The sequence below is a fragment of the Gouania willdenowi genome, unplaced genomic scaffold, assembly GCF_900634775.1.
Source record: "Gouania willdenowi unplaced genomic scaffold, fGouWil2.1 scaffold_332_arrow_ctg1, whole genome shotgun sequence".
Classification (NCBI taxonomy): domain Eukaryota; kingdom Metazoa; phylum Chordata; class Actinopteri; order Blenniiformes; family Gobiesocidae; genus Gouania; species Gouania willdenowi.
The window spans coordinates 645,322-667,146 of NW_021145094.1; the positions used below are offsets into that span (position 1 = coordinate 645,322).

A 21,825-nucleotide genomic window follows, 5' to 3' on the forward strand; every position below is an offset into this window, starting at 1 on the left:
GCTAGGGGGTGGGTGAGAAAACCTGCAGTAGAAGCTATTCAGGTCTTCAGCCAGTCTATTGTTTCCTGCAGGGTGGGGGGAGGGTTTCCTGTAGTTAGTGACCTCACGCAGGCCTTTCCACATTTCTGAAGGGTCTTTGTTTGAGAAGCTTTGTTTTATCTTCTCAGTGTAGCACCTCTTGTCTACTCTGATCTCCTTAGACAGTATGTTCCTGGTCTGCTTAAACAGGTCCCAGTCCCCACTGAATACCATTGCTAAGCTACTGCTGCTAATGCTAGGTTAATGCTAATATTAAACTAATGCTATTGCTAATGTTTATTCCTATAATTCCAGTCATGTTGAAGCGTTATCTTCTCTTCTTCAGCACTTTAAAGTCTTTGAGGACTCTGAGGTCGTGGACACACATTCTGACCTTCTCCACTAAGGTGTTTATGTTCTTTAGTTTTCATGATGTTCAGCAACTATTAACTATGGAACTTCCTGTTCTGGTTCCTGCTAGTAGGTCACACTCCACTGTGACACATGATTTAAAAGGTAAAAAAGCAACTTGTTTTCTATGTTTATGAAAGAAGTGGATTAAAGGAAGAAACGGACTGAGCGCTAGCTAGCAAAGAAGGTCCTTGAAATAACACAGAAAACTCTAGAACTTTTCTACTCTAGAACTTTAGTGTATTTTTATATATACATCTTGTAACAACTGTTGCACTGATCTACTCTTTATTTTGCAGGCAACATTGGGGTCTTTGTGAATCCAGTGAACGTGAGCAGAGGAGCTCGTGTTCTCCTCAGCTCAGACGTCCTGTTAGCCGTCGACGGCTCAGATAGAGCTAACGAGCTGGTTTACACCATCACCACACCGCCCACTAGTGGACACGTGGAGAACCTTCGACGTCCTGGGGTGGTTCTCTCCAGCTTCAGTCAGATGGACGTAGCAGCTAGCCTCGTATGCTACGTTCATGACAACAGAGCTAGCTCCAGCTCAGACACCCTAAAGTAAGTCCAGTCCATCGAAACAAACACTTTCACCTAGAACTCATGTTGGTTTAGGGCCCAAATATGGACCAGTTTGATCTCAACTGGGCCCCAGACTTTAGGTTGGGGAAAATATATATGATATAAACAAAGAGAAATTACAAGCCCCTAAAATATTGCAGAGCTTCAATAAATTGTTATAAATTCCGTCCACTGAAAATGTTCTGCTGTTTTGGGTTGAAAGGTTTTTCTCACTGAAACAGGATGTTGTTGGAACGTCAGTGCTACACAAATGTTTTATTTGAATATTCATTTATACAATTACAATGTTTTCATTTGAGTTGTTGTTTTGATGATTGTTTGTTTTGTTTTTTTTCATTTTTGGTTTACACCAAAATTTTATGCGTCCCTAATGATTTGGTTATTTACACAATAATTCACGTTATCTCTGTCCTTTTTTTTGTCTCCTGTGGCCGAATCGGATGCCCTAAAGCTGGGGTCACCAACATGGTGCCCACGGGCCCCATGTAGCCCACATGGACCATGTGAGGGGCCCTCAGGAGCATTATTAAACTCTGAGGTTTGAAACAGGGCGGACCGGGGGACCCAAGTGGTCCAGGAGTCATTGACAGACCGGCCCACTTCATGCGTGGTGTGGGGGTCCAGCAGCCAGCAACGTACGTTTCATGTCCCATAACACTGCGCAAAAAGCCCAAGAATCGAACCCCGAATATTCCAAGATATGAGTCAAATACGGTGATATCCACCTGGGATACTCTCCGAACAGCAGTTGAAGTAGATGTCATGTTCGGAGCATGTCAAACTCCGGATATGGGAACACTTTTATACTTGCCATATACCAGAGTTCAATTCTTCCCGGATACTCTCCCCGGTCATATCCGAAGTCCGATATACAATTCATGGCCCATAGGGTGACTCACCCTAACCCAGGACAGTTAAATGCAGTGTCCCTAACTCTATACTAGGTCCACTTAAACCTTTTCCCCTCTGAACCAATTGTCTCATCAAAAATGGCAGATCTACTTTGAAGATAGAGACTATCAAGATAAATATTAAAAACAAAAATCACTTAGTGCACATAACATTTTATTCTATCACAATAAAACTAGATGTCACGGCCGGTATTCAGAGGCTCAAGTGCAGGACAACAAGACACGACAACCAATGATCCTTTGCAGTATTTAATTCAACTCAGATATGAACTCACAAACAGAACTGAGGAATAAAGCTGGCGGTTTGGGTGATGGAGAGATGGTGACAGAGGATCGGGAAACAGGCTGACTGAGGTAGTGGAGGATGATGGCTGAGCAGAGCCGTGTGAGGAAATCCAGTCCAGAGGAGAAGCAGAGGCAGATGGTGGAGTTGATCCTGGGAGATTTGAAGCAGTGGTTACTCTGGCAGAAGATCTTGCAGTTTCCAGGCAAGTGGGTGGAGAAACAAAACTGGAGACACAGAGAATGAGGTGAGAGGCTGGCAGCAGAAAGCGGCATGGCAGAACAGCAATCGTACTGACTCTATAGTTGTTAACAGTCTGACACCAGAAAACACACTGCCTGCAGCTTTTATGTGAGGACCAATGACTCCTGCTGCAGCTCACTCCCAGGTGTGTCTCATCCACTGATTAAGGATCTGCAGCAGCCAAGGTAAACGCCCACCTAAGGAGAAGGGAGGGGAAGGAAAAAAAAAAAGGAAGAGGGGGAAAAGTACTGCCACTACTTGGTGCTCCCTGTAGTGGCTGTGACAGTACCCCCCCTCCTAGATGCACCACCTGGTGCACAAGGCATCCGGTCCGGCCGACGGCGGTGGAAGTCTCTAACAAGAGTGTCATCTAGAATGGACCGTCGCGGTACCCAGCTGCGTTCTTCCGGACCATACCCCTCCCAGTCGACCAGATATTGGAGGCCACGTCCCCGCCGACGAACATCAATCAGACGTCGGACAGTGTACACCGGGGCCTCATCCACCATCCTTGGAGGAGGAGGGGGACGGACTGGGGGGGCCAAGGGACTCTCCCTCGTAGGCTTTATCTGTGACACGTGAAAAGTAGGGTGGATCCTCATAGAGGAGGGAAGATTAAGACGGACGGCACTGGGACCAACTAAACGTTCAATAGAAAAGGGTCCAACAAAACGGGGAGCCAACTTCCTAGATTCAACCTTTAAAGGCAGGTCCTTAGCCCGAAGCCAAACTCTCTGACCTGGTACGTAGACTGGGGCAGGAGAGCGATGGCGATTGGCCTGCTGTGCCATTCTACCACCAGCCTTTAATAAAGAGGTTCTCGCTCTCTTCCAGGTCCTCTCACAGCGTCTCAGGAAGGATTGCAAAGAAGGGATGGCAATCTCCCCTTCCTGAGATGGGAACAAGGGTGGTTGGTAGCCCAGGGAACACTGAAAAGGAGAGAGGCCGGAAGAAGAATTAGTCAGGGAGTTATGCGCATATTCGACCCAGGGCAAGACGTTACTCCATGCAGTGGGGTTGTCAGAGGTCATGCATCGTAGATAGGTCTCAAGGGACTGATTAGCTCTCTCTGTCTGGCCATTGGACTGGGGATGGAATCCAGAGGAGAGACTGACCTTAACTCCCAACGCAGAACAGAATGACCGCCAAACCTCCGAAGTAAACTGGGGCCCACGATCCGAAACAATATCCACTGGAATGCCATGGAGTCTGAAGACATGCAGGATGAGGAGATCCGCTGTCTCCCTAGCAGAGGGAAGCTTGGGGATGGCAACAAAATGAGCAGCCTTTGAAAATCGATCAACAATTGTAAGAATGGTCGTGTTACCTTGGGACGGTGGTAGACCAGTAACAAAGTCAATGGCGATATGGGACCAGGGCCGATGAGGCACAGGCAGGGGCTGGAGCAACCCCGCCGTAGGTTTATTAGAGGTTTTATTAGCAGAACAAACAGAACAGGCGGCAACAAACTCACGGGTGTCTTTGTCCAAGGACGGCCACCAGAACTTCTTTTTCAACACCTCCAGAGTGCGTGCGGTACCAGGGTGACATGTAAGCCGAGAGGAATGGGCCCAGACGAGAACCTGAGAACGAACAGAGTCAGGTACGTACAGTAGATTTGGTGGTCCGTTACCTGGATCAGGGTGAAGCTCCAGCGCCTCTTGCACCCTTGACTCAATCTCCCATGTCCAGGATGCCACCACACAATACTTGGGGAGAATCGGCTCGGGTTCACCAGCAGATTCCCCTGCCGCAAACTGTCGGGACAGGGCATCCGGCTTGATATTTCTGGATCCAGGACGGTATGACAGAGTAAACTTAAACCTTCCAAAGAAGAGAGTCCAGCGGGCTTGACGGGCGTTGAGTCTCTTAGCGGAGCGAATGTACTCTAAATTTCTGTGGTCAGTCCAAACGATGAATGGTTGTTCTGCTCCTTCCAACCAGTGCCGCCATTCTTTAAGAGCCAGTTTCACTGCCAGCAATTCACGGTTAGCCACGTCATAATTTCTTTCCGCAGAGGAGAGGCGACGGGAGAAAAATGCACAGGGGTGTAGCTTTTGGTCCGCAGGGGACCGCTGGGACAGAACTGCTCCAACTCCCGTATCAGATGCAGCCACCTCTACCACAAACTGCAAACTGGGGTCAGGTTGGGTCAGAGACAAAGCATCTTCCTTACTGAATACAGGTGCCAGGTCATGATATTCTCGTGGAACTAACCTAAGGTCGATGAATGGGGCCGGGCTGGTTGGAGAGGGACTTGAAGGAGTCAAGGCGGAATGCAGACAGGTTTCATGACAGACAGGATCCCAGGAGAGAATCTCCTTCTTCTTCCAATCCAACCGGGGGTTATGACGCTGGAGCCAGGAGAAACCAAGGACCAAAGGAGGATTCGAGTGGTTCATGATGTAGAAGGAGGTGGTCTCACGGTGATTACCAGCTAGAATCAATGTTACAGGAACAGTCCTATGACAGACTTGAGAAAACAGTAACCCATTAAGGGCACATACCTTAAGAGGGGTCTTCAGTGGAACCAATGGAATCTTTAACTGCTGGGCTAACCGGCTGTCCAGAAAATTTTCCTCAGCTCCTGAATCAATGAGGGTCTGGATGGAGACTGAGCTAGATTGCCAGCAAAGAGAAGCAGAGACTTGCAGACGAGGAGGACTTCCTAAAGATGTGGCTTGGCTCACCTGTACCTCCCCTACTACTGGTGAGCCTGGTCCCTTCCCTGACTTCATTGGGCAGGCTGCAATGAAGTGTCCTGGTTTACCACAATACATGCACTTGTTGGTGTCCCGTCGATGTTGTCTCTCCTGAAGGGAAAGCAGGGTGCGGCCAAGCTGCATGGGTTCTGGTTCAGATAAAAGACGGGGCAGAGCTGGGGGGTCCTGACGTCCCCCAAGAACGGATCGGACCGATTCGGGTCGAGAACCCTTCTCTCTGCGGCGTTCTCTCATTCTGTTGTCTATCCGGATGGCAAGAGCGATGGTCTCATCCAGACTGCGGGTTTCGTCGCGTGTGGCTAACTCATCCTTAATGGAGTCCTGGAGCGCCGTATAGAATGCTCCCTGAAGGGCCTCACCATTCCAACCACTAGCGGCCGCCAAGGTGCGGAACTCCACAGAGAACTCTGACACGCTTTGGTTACCCTGGCGGATAGACAATAGACGGTGACCTGCATCCCTTCCCTGAACTGGGTGGTCAAAAACCTTCATCTCCTCAACAAATGCCGAGTATGCGTTGCAGACAGGCTCCCGTCGGCTCCACACAGCCGTTCCCCATTCTCGTGCTGGACCAGAAAGCAGACTAATTAGGAATGCTACCCTAGCCCTTTCTGAGGAGTACGAGAGTGGTTGAAGGTCAAAAATGAGAGATACTTGCGTTAGAAAGGCCTGACATGAGCTACCATCGCCATTATAACGTTCCGGTAATGGAACGTGAGGTTCGCGTACTGGCTGGGGCAAGGCAGGGTCAATGTTGGCCAAAGTACTTGCACCAGGACTAGAAACAGCCGCTGCTGCGGCAGGCGAGGCAATTGAAGTGGCTATTTGATTAGCTTTGCTGGTTAAAGAGGAAACTTGCCTCAGTAAGGCATTATTACTCTCCACTAGACTTTGTAGCAACGCGGCGTGTTGTTCCAGAGTAGAACCTTGATTAACAACGGCTTGTTGCAAAGAAATTTCACCTGGCGCTGCATTAATGCCGGTCTCATTGCCTGCTGAGCTCATGTTGGTCAGACTGTACTGTCACGGCCGGTATTCAGAGGCTCAAGTGCAGGACAACAAGACACGACAACCAATGATCCTTTGCAGTATTTAATTCAACTCAGATATGAACTCACAAACAGAACTGAGGAATAAAGCTGGCGGTTTGGGTGATGGAGAGATGGTGACAGAGGATCGGGAAACAGGCTGACTGAGGTAGTGGAGGATGATGGCTGAGCAGAGCCGTGTGAGGAAATCCAGTCCAGAGGAGAAGCAGAGGCAGATGGTGGAGTTGATCCTGGGAGATTTGAAGCAGTGGTTACTCTGGCAGAAGATCTTGCAGTTTCCAGGCAAGTGGGTGGAGAAACAAAACTGGAGACACAGAGAATGAGGTGAGAGGCTGGCAGCAGAAAGCTGCGCGGCAGAACAGCAATCGTACTGACTCTATAGTTGTTAACAGTCTGACACCAGAAAACACACTGCCTGCAGCTTTTATGTGAGGACCAATGACTCCTGCTGCAGCTCACTCCCAGGTGTGTCTCATCCACTGATTAAGGATCTGCAGCAGCCAAGGTAAACGCCCACCTAAGGAGAAGGGAGGGGAAGGAAAAAAAAAGGAAGAGGGGGAAAAGTACTGCCACTACTTGGTGCTCCCTGTAGTGGCTGTGAGACTAGAATGAGTTAGAAAAAGAAACACACACACACACACACACATATATCACACAAACAAAATTTTAAACATCTCTATCTGAGTCTTCTTCCACCTCACTCACATGCAGACAGATAGATGTTTTATCTGAATTAGGGCGGAGCCTTTTTGAAAAGTGTCCAGAGTCTGTGCATAAGTGAGTGGATCTTTTTCTGTTATTGTCCAGTGCTTTTTCCATCATCTCTGACAGCTGTGTGGCTTTGGTAGAGGCAGATTTATAAATAGTTTTTTCTTCTGGAGAGAGGATCCTCTGTCCCACTTTGACCCATTCCTTGAAAAGCTGTGTGACAAATGTGAAGAGAGGTCAGTATCCTGAGCATTTTTATTTCAGCTGTCCTAACATGAACACAAGACCCACTTTAAATATTTAATCCCATACATTTCTTGGCTAACACAATGTAACAAAACAATTATGGGTCCTTAAATTATGACAATAAATGATAACAGAAACAAATCCATTGCTGATATTAATTGTTGTTCCAATTGGTTTATTGATGCATTAACCTTAGCTCAACAGCTTGTCACAGGAAATTAAAATGTCTTAAAGAGTCACTTTAGAAATAGCCTGTATACACTTTGTTTACAGGTGATTGATAAATACCATGATCAATAAATGCAGCAGCACGTCAATAACACTGGATCTCCTGGTGGTAAGAGTCTTCCTACTCTTTACATCCTCCTTGGTCCCATTCAGGTCCTGCTCCTCACTGGCCTCGTAGGATTCTAAAGCCATGTTGCAGCTCCTAGTGAATGAAAATGACAACACAAATACTATGTCATGAATTCATACTAAATGTATTATTTTAAGGCATCTGAAAAGGATAATGATCACTCAAATACATTAAATTAGGTCCCCAGATGAATGTGATCAGACTTACTTCTAACTTGGCTTGTGCCCCAGTGTGGCTCAGCATCTTAAATGGCCCCCATCACAGCCATGGTCACTTTTTCATTGTGATCAGAACAGAATCTGTGGTGGTGGTGGTGGAGGTAGAAGATACTCATCATTCAGCAAAACATGTTACAACTAACTGTGTTTTGTAATTTTCACAAAATGTGGCAATTCAGAGGGAAAAAGACCAAAAACATACTTGTCCTCTGGCTAGACCTTCCATTGCAGCTCTGTGAGGCTTCTATATGTATGACGGACCAAGCCCTGTATGGATAGAAATACAGTGGTGATCAAATGTGTGCAATGTAGAGGAGAGACATAAATACATGCTTGGACTTACAATCTAGCCATAGTACATGGATTCTTGGACATGCAATACACCAGTGGTTCTCAACCTGTGGGTTGGGACCCTTCCACTCTATTATTGCTAACAAGTATTGGTTGAAACTGAAGTCACATGTTCAAAACTCTAAACACAGCCTGCATATCCATCAGTCATCTCAGCTCAACAGTTACTCTCATCTCCAAAAGTGTTTCTCACCAACAAAACACTTCATACACGTCTCAAATGAAGCTCATTCAACCACAACACTAACAAATAATCTCATTTACTCACTCTGAGCTCACTGAACTACTAAATACTAACAACAAAGAGCATTACATTGTCAGGTACATCAGTATTTTAATACAAAATAAGATCTTTGCACAAAAAAATATAAAAAATAATCTATAGGGTTCAGTTATATAAAACACAAAATACTGTAATCAATATATTTCATTTAGCTGATGTGGTTTGAAGCATTTTAAAAATGTGCTGTAAACGTTTAGTGTTTTACAGGTGAACTAATTATAATATTAATAATTAAAACTAGTGAGTGAGAAAAGAGTTGATGAATGTTGTTGACTGTGGTCAGTGAATGTGTTTTGTGTGAAAACAATGAAAAATGAGTCACAGTTTATTCCACATGGACTGAGAGATTTGCAGACCGTGTTCAGAGTTTTGAACATGTGACTTCAGATTAGACCAATGCTTGTTAGCATTGAAAAAAACACCAATACACATGAAAAATAGTCACACTGACCAAAAACAAATCTAATATAATAACACTTTCCCTCCTTGATCTTAATCGGTCACGTCTGAGCTGAACTCTTCACAGCTGTGATGAAGATGTGGTTTGTACTGAAAGCAGTAGAAGTTCCTCTGCTCCCCTGATTTACATGTGTAGCTCACAGCATTTTCATTTACATGTTAAAGCCTCTCCTATTGAGGGGAAAGGTCATGGGGGTCCTCCCCCCAGAAATGTTTTAACAAAAGACATGCAAATTCCTGCATTCTGGTGAATTTTAGCTGCAAGAACAAGTAAAAAATCTAAATAAAAACGTTGGTACAATAATTTTTCTGAACTCAGTCACACTTCTGTCACAACCAGTGTTGTTCTAGTTACTGAAAAAACATAACTAGTTACTGTTACTAGTTACTTCATTCACAAATGAACTGTTACTATTTTGATTACTTACCCCAAAAACTAATGAGTTACATGAAAAAGTAACTTTTAAGTTACTTTTTCTTAAAGAATGCATTATTTTTTGGGTCATCTGTGTCTGTACAGCTTCATATCAGCGCTGTATCAGAAAAGAATCCACTGTTGATCAACTCTGTGGTGGAGGAACAGTGGTTAATGAAGCTGACTCAGAGGGTCAGAGGTTTGAATCCCTCCTACTCCTACTGTATTAACATTGCTTTGGATAAAAGCCTCTGATAAATGAAATGTTATTGTATCTAACCCTACAGTTTATAATCATTTACATTAACAGAACTAAACTCTGCTCAGTATTAATCTTTACAAATACCAATCTGACTGAAACACTAAGTATTCTATTCTTTCAATACCAGTTTATTTACCTGAGACCAGCAGAAACTGAAAATGTTACAAGGAATTCTGAAATAAATAACACAAAACAACCTGAATATTATTCAGAATCAAAGATCAAAACTTAAAGTGGCTTCAGCTTCATAAAACAGTTGTGTTTAGCTTTTAGAATGTTCCTTTACAGGCATCAAAGAATGGAATGGGCTCCAAGATCATCTAAAGAACAACACAGCTTCTCATGGACAGTCAAAGATTGACTTTAGCACAACCATGTACGTAAGCAATGAGACTAATCAGATATAACTGGGGCAGATTGAAACTAAAAAGACAGTTTGGAAGAAAAATACACAAAATCTAAATTTTTAACAAATAATTCTAATTTAAATACTAAATTTAATACACATTAAACAACTCACATACAGATACCAAATAAATCAAAGCAGGCACAAAAGACCCCCAAATAATAAATAATAATAAATCAATTAATAGATCTTTAACATAATTTGTGTTGCTTTAAATCAGCAGTAAATTTAATCTTTAACTAACTACAAGAAAATGATCATTTGATTTGTAAATGTAAAATATCTTCTAATTAAAAGAATACTGTAGATATACACTTTTGAAATCTATGATTTGGCCTTTATAATTTATGTGTGTCTTTATCTTTGATTTTGCCGAATGGCAACGATTACATGATGTTTTTGCATTCGGAATTATTTACTCCGATTTGAATCATTCAGAATTAAAGTGGTAATTCCTGAACGAGGTTTACATGGAAAACAGGTTTATTCGTCTGTAGATAATTCCACTTTAGGGCTGGGGGTTGGGAAGGCTCTGACTGGACAGGGGGACAGGGGTTTATCAGGAAAAACATACAACAAACATTTTATTGTCGTCTATGAAACAGAAGACCACACACGACAATTGTTTTCACCTTTATTCTGATTTAGTTTTGAAGCATCAGCTCAACAATAACACATGGTTTCAGTTTGGACCACGAAGCGTAAGGAGATATGAACTAATCACTGGTAAAAATCTGAAAACAATCACCAGTAATAAATATTATCTCCCTGGTAAAGACAGTAGCTCTAATAACAGGTAAAATGATAAACTGGTGATATTACAGTCTGTGAATGCAGTACTGGGACGCATTTACTCCGGGGGGTCCTAGTGCCAGCCGTCCGATGAAGCCTGTTACGTTTACCGAGGTTCGTGTGTGTTTAATAAGTCCGTGTATGTCCGTGTGAAAGTCTGCATGCTTATGCCTTTGTCCATCCACTCTTTTCATTATATCCATGTCTTTTAAGGCTCTTATCAAATAGTCTAGGCTGGAGTCCGGGCCGTCGCTATCTTAGATTATGTCGTCACCAGCGCGTCATCTTCGCAAGTCGCGCATGCGCAAAACAATACAGATTAAAATAAAGCGGCTTTAACCAAGTTAAGTGTTTACAAGAAAGAGGAATTATCTAATTTGGAATTAAAAACGGAATAAACCAGCCACATAATTTGGAATTAACTGTACTTGGCAATTAAAAGGATTCTGATTCTGATAAGGTTTAGAGGGGAAACACTTTTTCACACCACTGTAGTTCAAAGCATAGATTTCATAGACATCACATCCTGGATGAGCCGTAATTTTCTCCTTAACCAGGATAAAACCAAAGTGATTTTATTTGGTCATAATCACCGACCATTACACGTAAATGGACAACACCTCAGACCGTTACATTCAAAACCTACTTATTTACTAAAGCGTACATCGTATAATTGATATAATTTAAAGCAGACATGGTCCCCTCTGTAGTGATCGCTGAGATGCCTACGTGTGCCCAGTACAAGACGAAACCTCATCTGTAGTGGTAGCATTTCAGAGCATGGCATCGCTACGAGTATATCGTAGTGTATCATGTTTATCCTGCAGTCTGTGTCTTGCGGCTGAAGCTAGTAGTTCCTGATTAATGGTGCCTTGATGCTGGAGCTGGCAGTTCCTGGTCGATGGGTCATGGTTCAACTAGTCTGGGACACTCAGATGTTCTGCCCTCTATCCTGTTCTGATGGTCCTTCTGTTCACTAACCCCAACCAGTCGAGGCAGATGACTACCACCTCTGAACCTGGTTCTGCTGGAGATTTCTTCCTGTTAAAAAAAATGTGGAGTTTTTTCTTCCCACTGTCGCTAAATGCTTGTTCATGTGGATCTTGTTGGGTTTTCTTACTGTGCATTTTATATTGTTAAGCAATTTGAGACGAAAGTTGAACTGAATTGAATATTTGACCAGATATGGGGCATATCAAAAAACTCCGGATATGCATCAGAATAGTCCGTATTCTCGACAGAATCAAAAACCGGATATTCTCGATTCTTACTCTTTTTGCGCAGTGTAATTTAAAAAAACTGCATTAGATGTTGATTTGGACCATAAACATATAGTCATCATTAACCTGAACCCTTACATAGTTTACAGTAAAATCATTACAGCAGTAAAGTGATTTCCAGTAAATACATTAGCTCTTGGGTTAAACCACACATTCTGTGTTCCATTCAAACTCAGCCCCTCTGGATTTAAATATCTAGGAATCAACATCACCTGCACTTTACCTTCCTTATACACAGCTAACGTCACCCCATTGATGAACTAAATTAATTATCTCTTTTAGGTCAGATAAACACAATTCAAATGAACATTTTACCCTAGTTTCTCTTTCTATTCCTGTGTTTTTGCCCAAAACGTTTTTAAGACTCTCGACAGTCGTATAATATCTTTTTTGTGTGAGGAAATCTTTATTCCAAAAGATGACGTTTAGTGGTGGTCCTGCTTTGCCTGATTTCCTGTGTTGTGATTGGTCAGCTCACATTCATAAATTGACCTATTGGTTCCACTCACAAGACTTGCTGTGGTGTGAACTTGTCTTGTTCCTCATCGTCACTGGAAGCTCTGTTGTCTTCTTCTGTTCCAATGAATCCCTCTACTGTAAATATATAAAAAGTCATGTGACACAGTCCTCTTTGAAAATACAGGAAGCATTGAAGTGTCTTTCAGCATCAATAACAATGCCAATCATGAAGAATCATGTGTTTCCTCTGATCTCACCAACGTGGAAAACGCTGGCATCAAAACTTTTAAGGACCTCTATAAAAATAGTACCTTCATAAGTTTCTCTGACCTTTGGTCCCTAACCCTAACCCTTCCATTTGTTTCAGATTCAGCATTTTGCATCTTCTGTTTTTCCATCTTATGAGCAACTCATGGACTTAGATGTACATTAGATATACAATCAACAGATAAAATTAGAAAAGATGAGTTGAGTACACACTTTTCTGACCAACAGTGGAAAACAGCCATATCCACGATTCATGCCGGTACTCTGTTATATAGGGTTCACGACTCAACAACCTGTCTGTCTGAAATCTACCCGTGAAAGATGCCATGTCAGCTCTAATAACCACGATATTCTACCATTCTTTCCAATGTTGTTCAAACTCAGGTTGTCCTGAAGCATTTCTTGGCTGTTTTTGGGGTTCTAGTAAACACAGAACCTGCTCACTCTAGAATAATAACGTAATATTCTTATTACAATCTTCTAAGGCACCGTCAAGATCCCTGTGGCTACGAGATGTTTTGTCATTTATTAAAGTGGAGAAAATCATTTTCTCAGTTAAAGGCAATAACAGTTTGATACAACATGGAGCCCCTTTTTGGACTACTGCAAATCTTAGCAATCTCTTCCCGCCTGAACCCCTCCCCCCCCCCCTTTTATTATTTATTTTAATTAATTTATTTTATTTTCTCTAGTCTGTATGATTATCCTGCTAGCCTAGCTTATTAGCTTAGCCTGTAACTAAGTATATATAGTTTTCTAACTGGTCGCTCTTCAGAATATATAGAACCTGTGAAGTAGCCACAGTTACACAAAGGTTGGAGACCCTGGTCTAAAGGGCCAGATTTGGCCCCCAGGCCTTGAGTTTGACACATGTGACCTATAGAACCTCTAGAATCCCATTCTACAGAAGAGTCTAAACCTCTGCGTGTCTGTGCAGGTTTGTTGTGGATAACGGTAGAACCAGCAGACGTGGAACCGTACATATCCAGATAGAAAACTTGGATCGACTTCTTCCGTCTCTTTCTTTGAACAAAGACCTGACGGTTCCCCGCGGTTCCTCTGCTATCCTGGGTCCTGACTTCCTGTCTGTGGTGGACCCTGACACCCCCCCCAACCTGCTGACCCTGGTCCTTCGAAAGCCCCCCCAGTATGGAACACTGGTTCTAGGTGGAACCACCATGACCAGCGGCTCCAGGTTCACCCAGAGGAACATCCAGGACCTGGAGGTGGTCTACAAACACGATGGGGGGCGCTCACAGATAGACGCCTTTTCCTTCACAGTGTTCGATGGAACCAATCAGGGCTTCCTATTGGACGGCCACGTATGCACGGAACCTGTGTTCCTCACTGTCCAGGTTAGTGGGAGAGAACCCACGTTCTACTGGTGTTCCCAGATTATTCTTAAAAGATCAGGTTCTCATTACTTTATTTGTACCCGTAGGTAAAGGTCCTTTTTCAACCCATTTCAACCTTATTACTAATGTTCAGCTAATGCTAGGTTAGTGCTAAAGCTAGGCTATTGCTAATGCTAGGTTTGTGCTAAAGCTAGGCTAATGCTAACACTAGGCTATGTTAATGCTAAGCTAATGTTAACGCTAGCCTAACGCCGACACTAGGTTAATGTGAATGCTGAGCTAATACTAATGTTAATGCTAGGCTAATGCTAGGGTAATGTTAATGCTAAGCTAATGTTAACGCTAGCCTAACGCTGACACTAGGTTAATGTGAATGCTGAGCTAATACTAATGTTTATGCTAGGCTAATGCTAGGGTAATGTTAATGCTAAGCTAATGTTAACGCTAGCCTAACGCTGACACTAGGTTAATGTGAATGCTGAGCTAATACTAATGTTTATGCTAGGCTAATGCTAGGGTAATGTTAATGCTAAGCTAATGTTAACGCTAGCCTAACGCTGACACTAGGTTAATGTGAATGCTGAGCTAATACTAATGTTTATGCTAGGCTAATGCTAGGGTAATGTTAATGCTAAGCTAATGTTAACGCTAGCCTAACGCTGACACTAGGTTAATGTGAATGCTGAGCTAATACTAATGTTTATGCTAGGCTAATGCTAGGGTAATGTTAATGCTAAGCTAATGCAGTGAGATGTGGGCCAGCACCTGCATTCTTCAGGAAATGCAAATATTCTGGTTAGAAATGTGATGGAACACAGGACTACGTTCATGTGGACCATGAGTTTTATTGACTTTAATTGCACAGAGCTGCTTTTTAACATCTTGCAGCTGATGAAGTCCTCCTCCATTGTTCCAGATCCTTCTCCTGGACCAGCGTCCCCCTGAGGTGGTGGAGCTGCTGCCTCTGTGGGAGGTGGAGCAGCTTCCTGGAGGCAGGTCTGGGATCTTCCTCTCCTCCAGAGAACTGAAGGTTCACCACAGGGACAGCACAGATGAACAGCTGATGTTCTGCATCCAGCGTGCACCTCATTTTGGATACCTGGAGAACATCAGCACAGGTGATGATCACTATGTTATTTATAGAGCACATTTAAAAACAACAGACGTTGACCACAGTGCTGTACAGACATTATAGATGTTTACAGTCAAACACAATAAAAATACAGATCCAATAACACCAGTTTTCAATACATTAAAGGGTTTTTTAAATAGTTTTAAAAGTAAAAGTAGTGGTCCAATGTCTAGGCCCCGCCCCCATCTCCACTAGTTTTCAGTGCAGATCAGTGGTTCTCAAACTTTTTAGGCTCTAGTCCCCCTTTCTCTTATTTCTGAATCCTAGTCCCCCCTTTGTCCCACTTCAACATTTTATTATTAAACTATTTAAAAACATCTATAGATCATAATGATGTGATGACACACATTTGAAATCATCTCATTATGTAAATGAGTGGAAAAAAACTGTATTCATTGCAGTGGTTCCCGACCATTTTTGGATCGTGACCCCATTTTGATATCAAGAATTTCTGGTGACCCCAAAGACATTTTTTTTTATTTTTTCAAACTCATTTTAGTTCAGGAGCCAAATCTGGAGCCGTTCATCTTCAGATTTTAGGCATGAATTATTCATGTGAACATCATTGTGCTCTCGTTTGCTCTTCCACGTGTAAATAAATGATCAAATATCTACAGCACTGATGATATTAAATCAATAAGTGACAGATATATCAGTTCACTTTCATTTTATTTGATTTATGATTAATTTTTATATAATTTGGGGACATTTTGTGGAAGAATTTAAAGAAAATTGCAGGATTTTAACCATTTCAGAATAAAAATGACTTCCATCATGTGACATAAGCTAATATTGTGGTGTTTCATTGAATTTGTGTATTAATTTGGAGATATCTACAACTGAATTAGTTGATCATTTACACAACGATTCATGGTTTCTCTGACTTTTTTACTTTCTCGTGCAGGCCAAAATCGATGCTCTAAATGGCCGTATTTGGCCCCCGGGCCTTGAGTTTGACACGTGGTCTAGACATCCAGCAGACACTTCCTGTAGGAGGGGCAGATGAGTTAGGTTTTAGGGGTAAATAGATTTGTGCATCATTCGCGTAACAATGGAAAGAAATGCCATGTTGTGTAAAAACAAGACCTAACACGAGCATTTAGAAAGAAAAAGGAATAGGGCCCAGGATGGAGCCCTGAGGGACCCCAGATAGGGAGGAAAACTCCCCCAACTTCACCAAAAAAATGTGCCTTGTACATCATTACTAATGTGTTAAGGTCAACAAGATCATGGATTTTCAATACATTTAGTTCTACAAAAATAGGGTTTGTTGGTGAATAAAAATGTGCTTTAGTGATCATTTGTCAGAATGGGGTTTTATTTTGGAGGGCAGGCAGGAACTCTGGGCCTCCCTCCCAGCAGCTTTCTCCTGATTGGCCACCAGCTGTAAATAATGAACTATGGTGCATAAATAGAGAGGCTGTGCTGGTTCTACCATGACATCACCTGTGACCTGAGCTCATGCAGTAATTCCTGTTTTTTTGCTTTTGGACATTGTTCTTGTTTATTCTTGGTTTTGCTTTTTGTGTTTTTTTGATTTCCTCTGCCTTCTATGCTTATGGAAACAATCAATGTGGGAATAATGCACCTGAGCTCCGCCTCCGTCCCAGCATTTGTTTTTGCACCTACACCTGATTGTGATATCATTCTTATCGCCTTTTTTACAGTAGGAAAATAGGATGAGTATTGGATGTAGTTGTTTCCACATATTTACAAGTACGGTGGCTGGGAAGTGTCAGGTGAATGCATTTACAGAAACGAACACAAATGCAAACAGGTCATAACGGAAGTGTTTCTGACGGACCGGTATTACAGACGGACAGGTATTATGATATGATAGCCTGATATGAAAAATATAAGAGTATCCTAATCAACTTTCACTTACTTTCATATGCGTTTCGATGTCTTCTTCTTGTTCTTCTCTGTTCTGGTGGGTTAAAAACATCAGCCAGAAACGTCTCCGTCTGTAATACCGGTCTGTAGGAAACGTTGTGGCCATTTTGCATTCGTGTTGTGACCTTTTTGCATTTGTGTTCATTTCTTTAAATGCTATCACCTGACACTTCCCGGCCACCGGGTTTCCGCAACGGAAGTGTTTCCGACGGACCGGTATTACAGACGGACACGTTTCTGGCAGGTGTTTTTAACCCACCAGAACAGAGAAGAACAAGAAGAAGACATTGGCGCTCTGGGGGGCTGGGTTGGTGCGCCTGGGGGCTGGCGTGCAGCGTCCCCTTGTTGCCCAGGGCGGCCGGGGGTGTGGTCGTTGTCCTTGGGCGTGCTGCTCCCGGTGCTGCTTCTATTCTGGGTCCTTCTGGCCTGGGGTCCGGTCCCTGCTGGCTCTGGGCCCACTGGCGGGTGCCTGCCGGCTGCCTGTTCGTCGCGGCTCTGGCCGTCTGTTGGGCGTGGGCCTTGGCCCCTCTGCTGGGATCTCGGGTGGGGGGCTCTCTGGGCCCTCCCCTCAGGGGATTGGGTGCGGGGGTGGGGGTGTGAGTGGTGGGGTGGATGTCGGTGGAGGGCCTTCGGGTTGGGGGTTGGGGGCGGTGGCAGAGTGCACTGGCTCCTCGGCTTCTAGGTGCTTTCTTGGGTGTGTATGTGGGGGGCGGTGGCTGTCTCGGCTTGGTGTCTTGGGGGCGTCTGGGGGGCTGCTCGGCCGGGGGCGGTTGCCTGGGCTCCCTGGCCCCCGCTCTTTCTGCTATTCTGGCTGCGTCCTCGAGTCCGGGACAGCGTTTGGGTTTACAGTAGCAGTTTCTTGCACATACATCGGTCTACGATGCACTAGCATGCCTTGGACTTAACTTTAGACACGTTGATCCAGGTATTACCACTCACTCCTTCCCTCTGCCCACAGACACCACTATTATAGCTAAACCTCACGTCTACAACTTCACATCTCACTCTCACTTTACAGTAATCAACTCCTCCCCACCCTTCCTGCCCCCCCCCCCCCATCTAGGTGTAACACTGCTCTCTCTTTTTATATTCTCCCTTTAATAAAGTGTTTCTTACCCTTCCTTAGGGAGGGCTGGTGATGGTCACAATTATGCAATAAAATAATGCAATTTATTTAATTGCAATAACAAAAATAAAAATAAAATTCATTGCTGTCTAAAAAGATTGCACTTCTTGTAGTGTTGACCTTTGACAGCATGTGCAGACAAAGTTCATTGTTATGTGGTTTTAAGGTTCATACTGGGTTCCAGTGAGTTCCAGTTCTCTCCTGTTCTTTTCTAGGTGGGTTTGTGACCGGATGCTTCTCTCAGATGGAGCTGACCAGTAGAACATTGGTGTACGTGGTGGACGTGGACAGAGACGCTCTGTCAGACAGTCTGATCTTCACAGTGTCTGATCCACTGGGCAACACTGGAACCAGTCACACGTAAGAACCCATGGTGTGCTGGTTCTATAAACTCTGCTCTATGTTAAACACCTTCTCTGAACTTCTGTCCCAGTCTGAACTTCCACTGGTCGTCTGTGGAGCTCTCTCAGCCAGCTTGGACCACGTGTGAAGACCAGGGAAGGCTCTCAGTGGAACTGGTTCGAAAAGGGAACTTAGCAAACATTTCCTTCATCACCATCAAGGTGTGAACACTAATTAACCTGCTTCACGTAGATCATCTTAGTTCTAGGGACACGTACCACCCACTTTGACCTCAAGTGGCTCTGACCAAACAAATTCAAACAAAATCCTGAATGTTAAGCAATTGCTCAAAATTTCTTGACTTTGCAATTACGTTTTTGGAAGTTTTTGAATTCTGTGGATTAATTTGCAAGGATTTTCCAGGTTTTTGCGAATAATTGTGATGTATTAATACATAAATAATGTAGTACTACAACCTCCATCATATTTTATCTACAACTTATATGATAATTTTACAAAAAGTCCTGTTTTTTTCTGTATTGTTAACTTTAAACAAATCTTCCTATGGGCCGGACCAGATGCTCTGGCGGCCAAACTAGGCCCGTGGGCCTTATGTTTGACATATGTCACTTAGATAAAGTTTTCTAGGATCAATTTGTGAGAAACTCAGCAACTTGAAAGTGTATTTAAAACAGGTCTAATGCACAGTTTCCTCCTATGAAAATGTATAACACATCTGATAAACAGGAAAAGATGGAAACATCTTGGTTTACCCAAAGAGGATAAAAACAGGCGACACTTCCAACTCTGAGGTTTGGTAGTCGACAATGACGCAGAGAAGAAGAGCTCTCCTGAGGGACCTTTACTCTTCCTTAAACAGTGCGCTGACATGCTCTGGTGGCTGGAGTTACAGAGTAAATCACAGACTGTTAAAGACACACAAACCCTGAGAATAGAAGGACTTTAGGGTGGAAGTCCTTCAATAGTGTGTTTTTATTCTCTTTATATAAACAAAAGATGTTTACATTTAACTTTTCCTAATTATTTAGACCAGTGCTTCTCAACCTTTGCACACCCCCAAAATAAAGGTCCCAGAGAGTGGGCACCCTCCAAAATAAAGGTCCCAGAGAGTGGGCACCCTCCAAAATAAAGGTCCCAGAGAGTGGGCACCCTCCAAAATAAAGGTCCCAGAGAGTGGGCACCCTCCAAAATAAAGGTCTCAGGGAGCGGGGACCCTCCAAAATAAAGGTCCCAGAGAGTGGGGATCCTCCAAAATAAAGGTCCCAGAGAGTGGGGACCCTCCAAAATAAGTCATGTGGAGACAGGACCATCTATAAGGGGGAATAAAGGAGAGATTTTTGGGGTCCATCCATAAAGTCAGTAAAATGATGGTCCATTGTTCTATGAATCTGTGATAACCACATTTATTTATTCATCTGAATAATATCCACTGTTATCCAGGAACGTTTATTATTATTATTATAGTCATCTTAAAGATGGAAATCCTGGTTTTAATCACTAATAAAATGGTTCAAAATGACCAAAAATGGTGGAAAATGAGGTGAAATGTGATTTTAAAAACCACAGAAATTGGTCAAAAGTTGCAAATTGTGGATAATGGAATTAAAAATGCAGATAAAGTTAGTTTAAACTACTAAAATATGGACAAAAAAATCATGAATGTGGTTAAATTGGCAAAAATAATCATGAAATATGGTGAAAAGAGGTTAAACGTGACAATAATGGGTCAATATATGTGGAAAATGTGGAGCTAAATAAAAAGTAATTAAATGAATATTTAATTACTAATAACTACTAATAAGGATATTTAGAAGATTTGAAACCACATTTGTAAAAACAGTGGATGATCCCTTTAAACAGATCTATATGTACAGCTCTACCACATCATGTTATCTTGATGTTTTTCAGGTGACAGAAGGAACTGCAACATCACAAAGAGATTTCCTCACAAATGCTGCTTTTCTCATTCAGTTTGACCCAGGTATGTTTCACATTAGCATTAGCATGTAGCATTAGCTTATGTCAGTGCTCAGGTTAATGTAGAAAACAGCATACGGTGATATTAGTCCTGTCAATAGATTCAAAAACTCATCGCACAATTTTCTATAATAATTGCAATTAATCACATTTTTCAACTTAAGACTGAAGCTTGTAATAGATATAATTTATTTATGGAAAGTCATGGTTTATGTAGCATAGCCTAGCATAGCCTAGCTCACTCCTGTAGCATAGCCTAGCTCAGTCCTGTAGCATAGCCTAGCTCACTCCTGTAGCATAGCCTAGCTCAGTCCTGTAGTGTAGCCTAGCTCAGTCCTATATCTATAATAGAGCTGTTGTTGTGTGTTCTAGGGGTGATAAACAGGAAGTGGCCCATAGAGCTGATCTATATATATATATATATATATATATATATATCTATAATAGAGCTGTTGTGTGTTCTAGGGGTGATAAACAGGAAGTGGCCCATAGAGCTGATCTATATATATATATATATATATATATATATATATATATATATATATATATATATATATATATATAATAGAGCTGTTGTTGTGTGTTCTAGGGGTGATAAACAGGAAGTGGCCCATAGAGCTGATCTATATATATATATAATAGAGCTGTTGTTGTGTGTTCTAGGGGTGATAAACAGGAAGTGGCCCATAGAGCTGATCTATATACATACTGTATATATATCTATAATAGAGCTGTTGTTGTGTGTTCTAGGGGTGATAAACAGGAAGTGGCCCATAGAGCTGATCTATATATATATATATATATATCTATAATAGAGCTGCTGTTGTGTGTTCTAGGGGTGATAAACAGGAAGTGGCCCATAGAGCTGATCTATATATATATATATACTGTATAAATATCTATAATAGAGCTGTTGTTGTGTGTTCTAGGAGTGATAAACAGGAAGTGGCCCATAGAGCTGATCTATATATATATATATATATATATATATATATATATATATATATATATATATATATATATATATATATAATAGAGCTGTTGTTGTGTGTTCTAGGGGTGATAAACAGGAAGTGGCCCATAGAGCTGATCTATATATATATATATCTATAATAGAGCTGTTGTTGTGTGTTCTAGGGGTGATAAACAGGAAGTGGCCCATAGAGCTGATCTATATATATATATATATATATATATATATATAATAGAGCTGTTGTTGTGTGTTCTAGGGGTGATAAACAGGAAGTGGCCC

General features: G+C 42.5%; 1 protein-coding gene and 1 long non-coding RNA gene across 6 annotated transcripts in view; one reads left to right on the top strand and one right to left on the bottom strand.

Annotated features, from left to right (window-relative positions):
* LOC114459647 (FRAS1-related extracellular matrix protein 1-like) overlaps positions 1–21,825 on the top strand; it is a 77,068-nt gene that overhangs the window by 43,102 nt on the left and 12,141 nt on the right. For all 5 annotated transcript variants that reach the window (XM_028441835.1, XM_028441837.1, XM_028441836.1 and 2 more), the window contains 6 exons: positions 729–993; positions 13,665–14,082; positions 14,999–15,200; positions 18,449–18,593; positions 18,667–18,796; positions 20,505–20,577. In XM_028441835.1, the coding sequence (XP_028297636.1) occupies positions 729–993; positions 13,665–14,082; positions 14,999–15,200; positions 18,449–18,593; positions 18,667–18,796; positions 20,505–20,577 (1,233 nt within the window). The remainder of the gene's footprint in view (positions 1–728; positions 994–13,664; positions 14,083–14,998; positions 15,201–18,448; positions 18,594–18,666; positions 18,797–20,504; positions 20,578–21,825) is intronic.
* On the bottom strand, positions 7,470–8,021 carry LOC114459649 (uncharacterized). The gene is made up of 3 exons (XR_003673439.1): positions 7,956–8,021; positions 7,743–7,834; positions 7,470–7,607 (listed from the first exon to the last, which is right to left on the bottom strand). It is a non-coding gene; the product is annotated as an uncharacterized LOC114459649 (long non-coding RNA).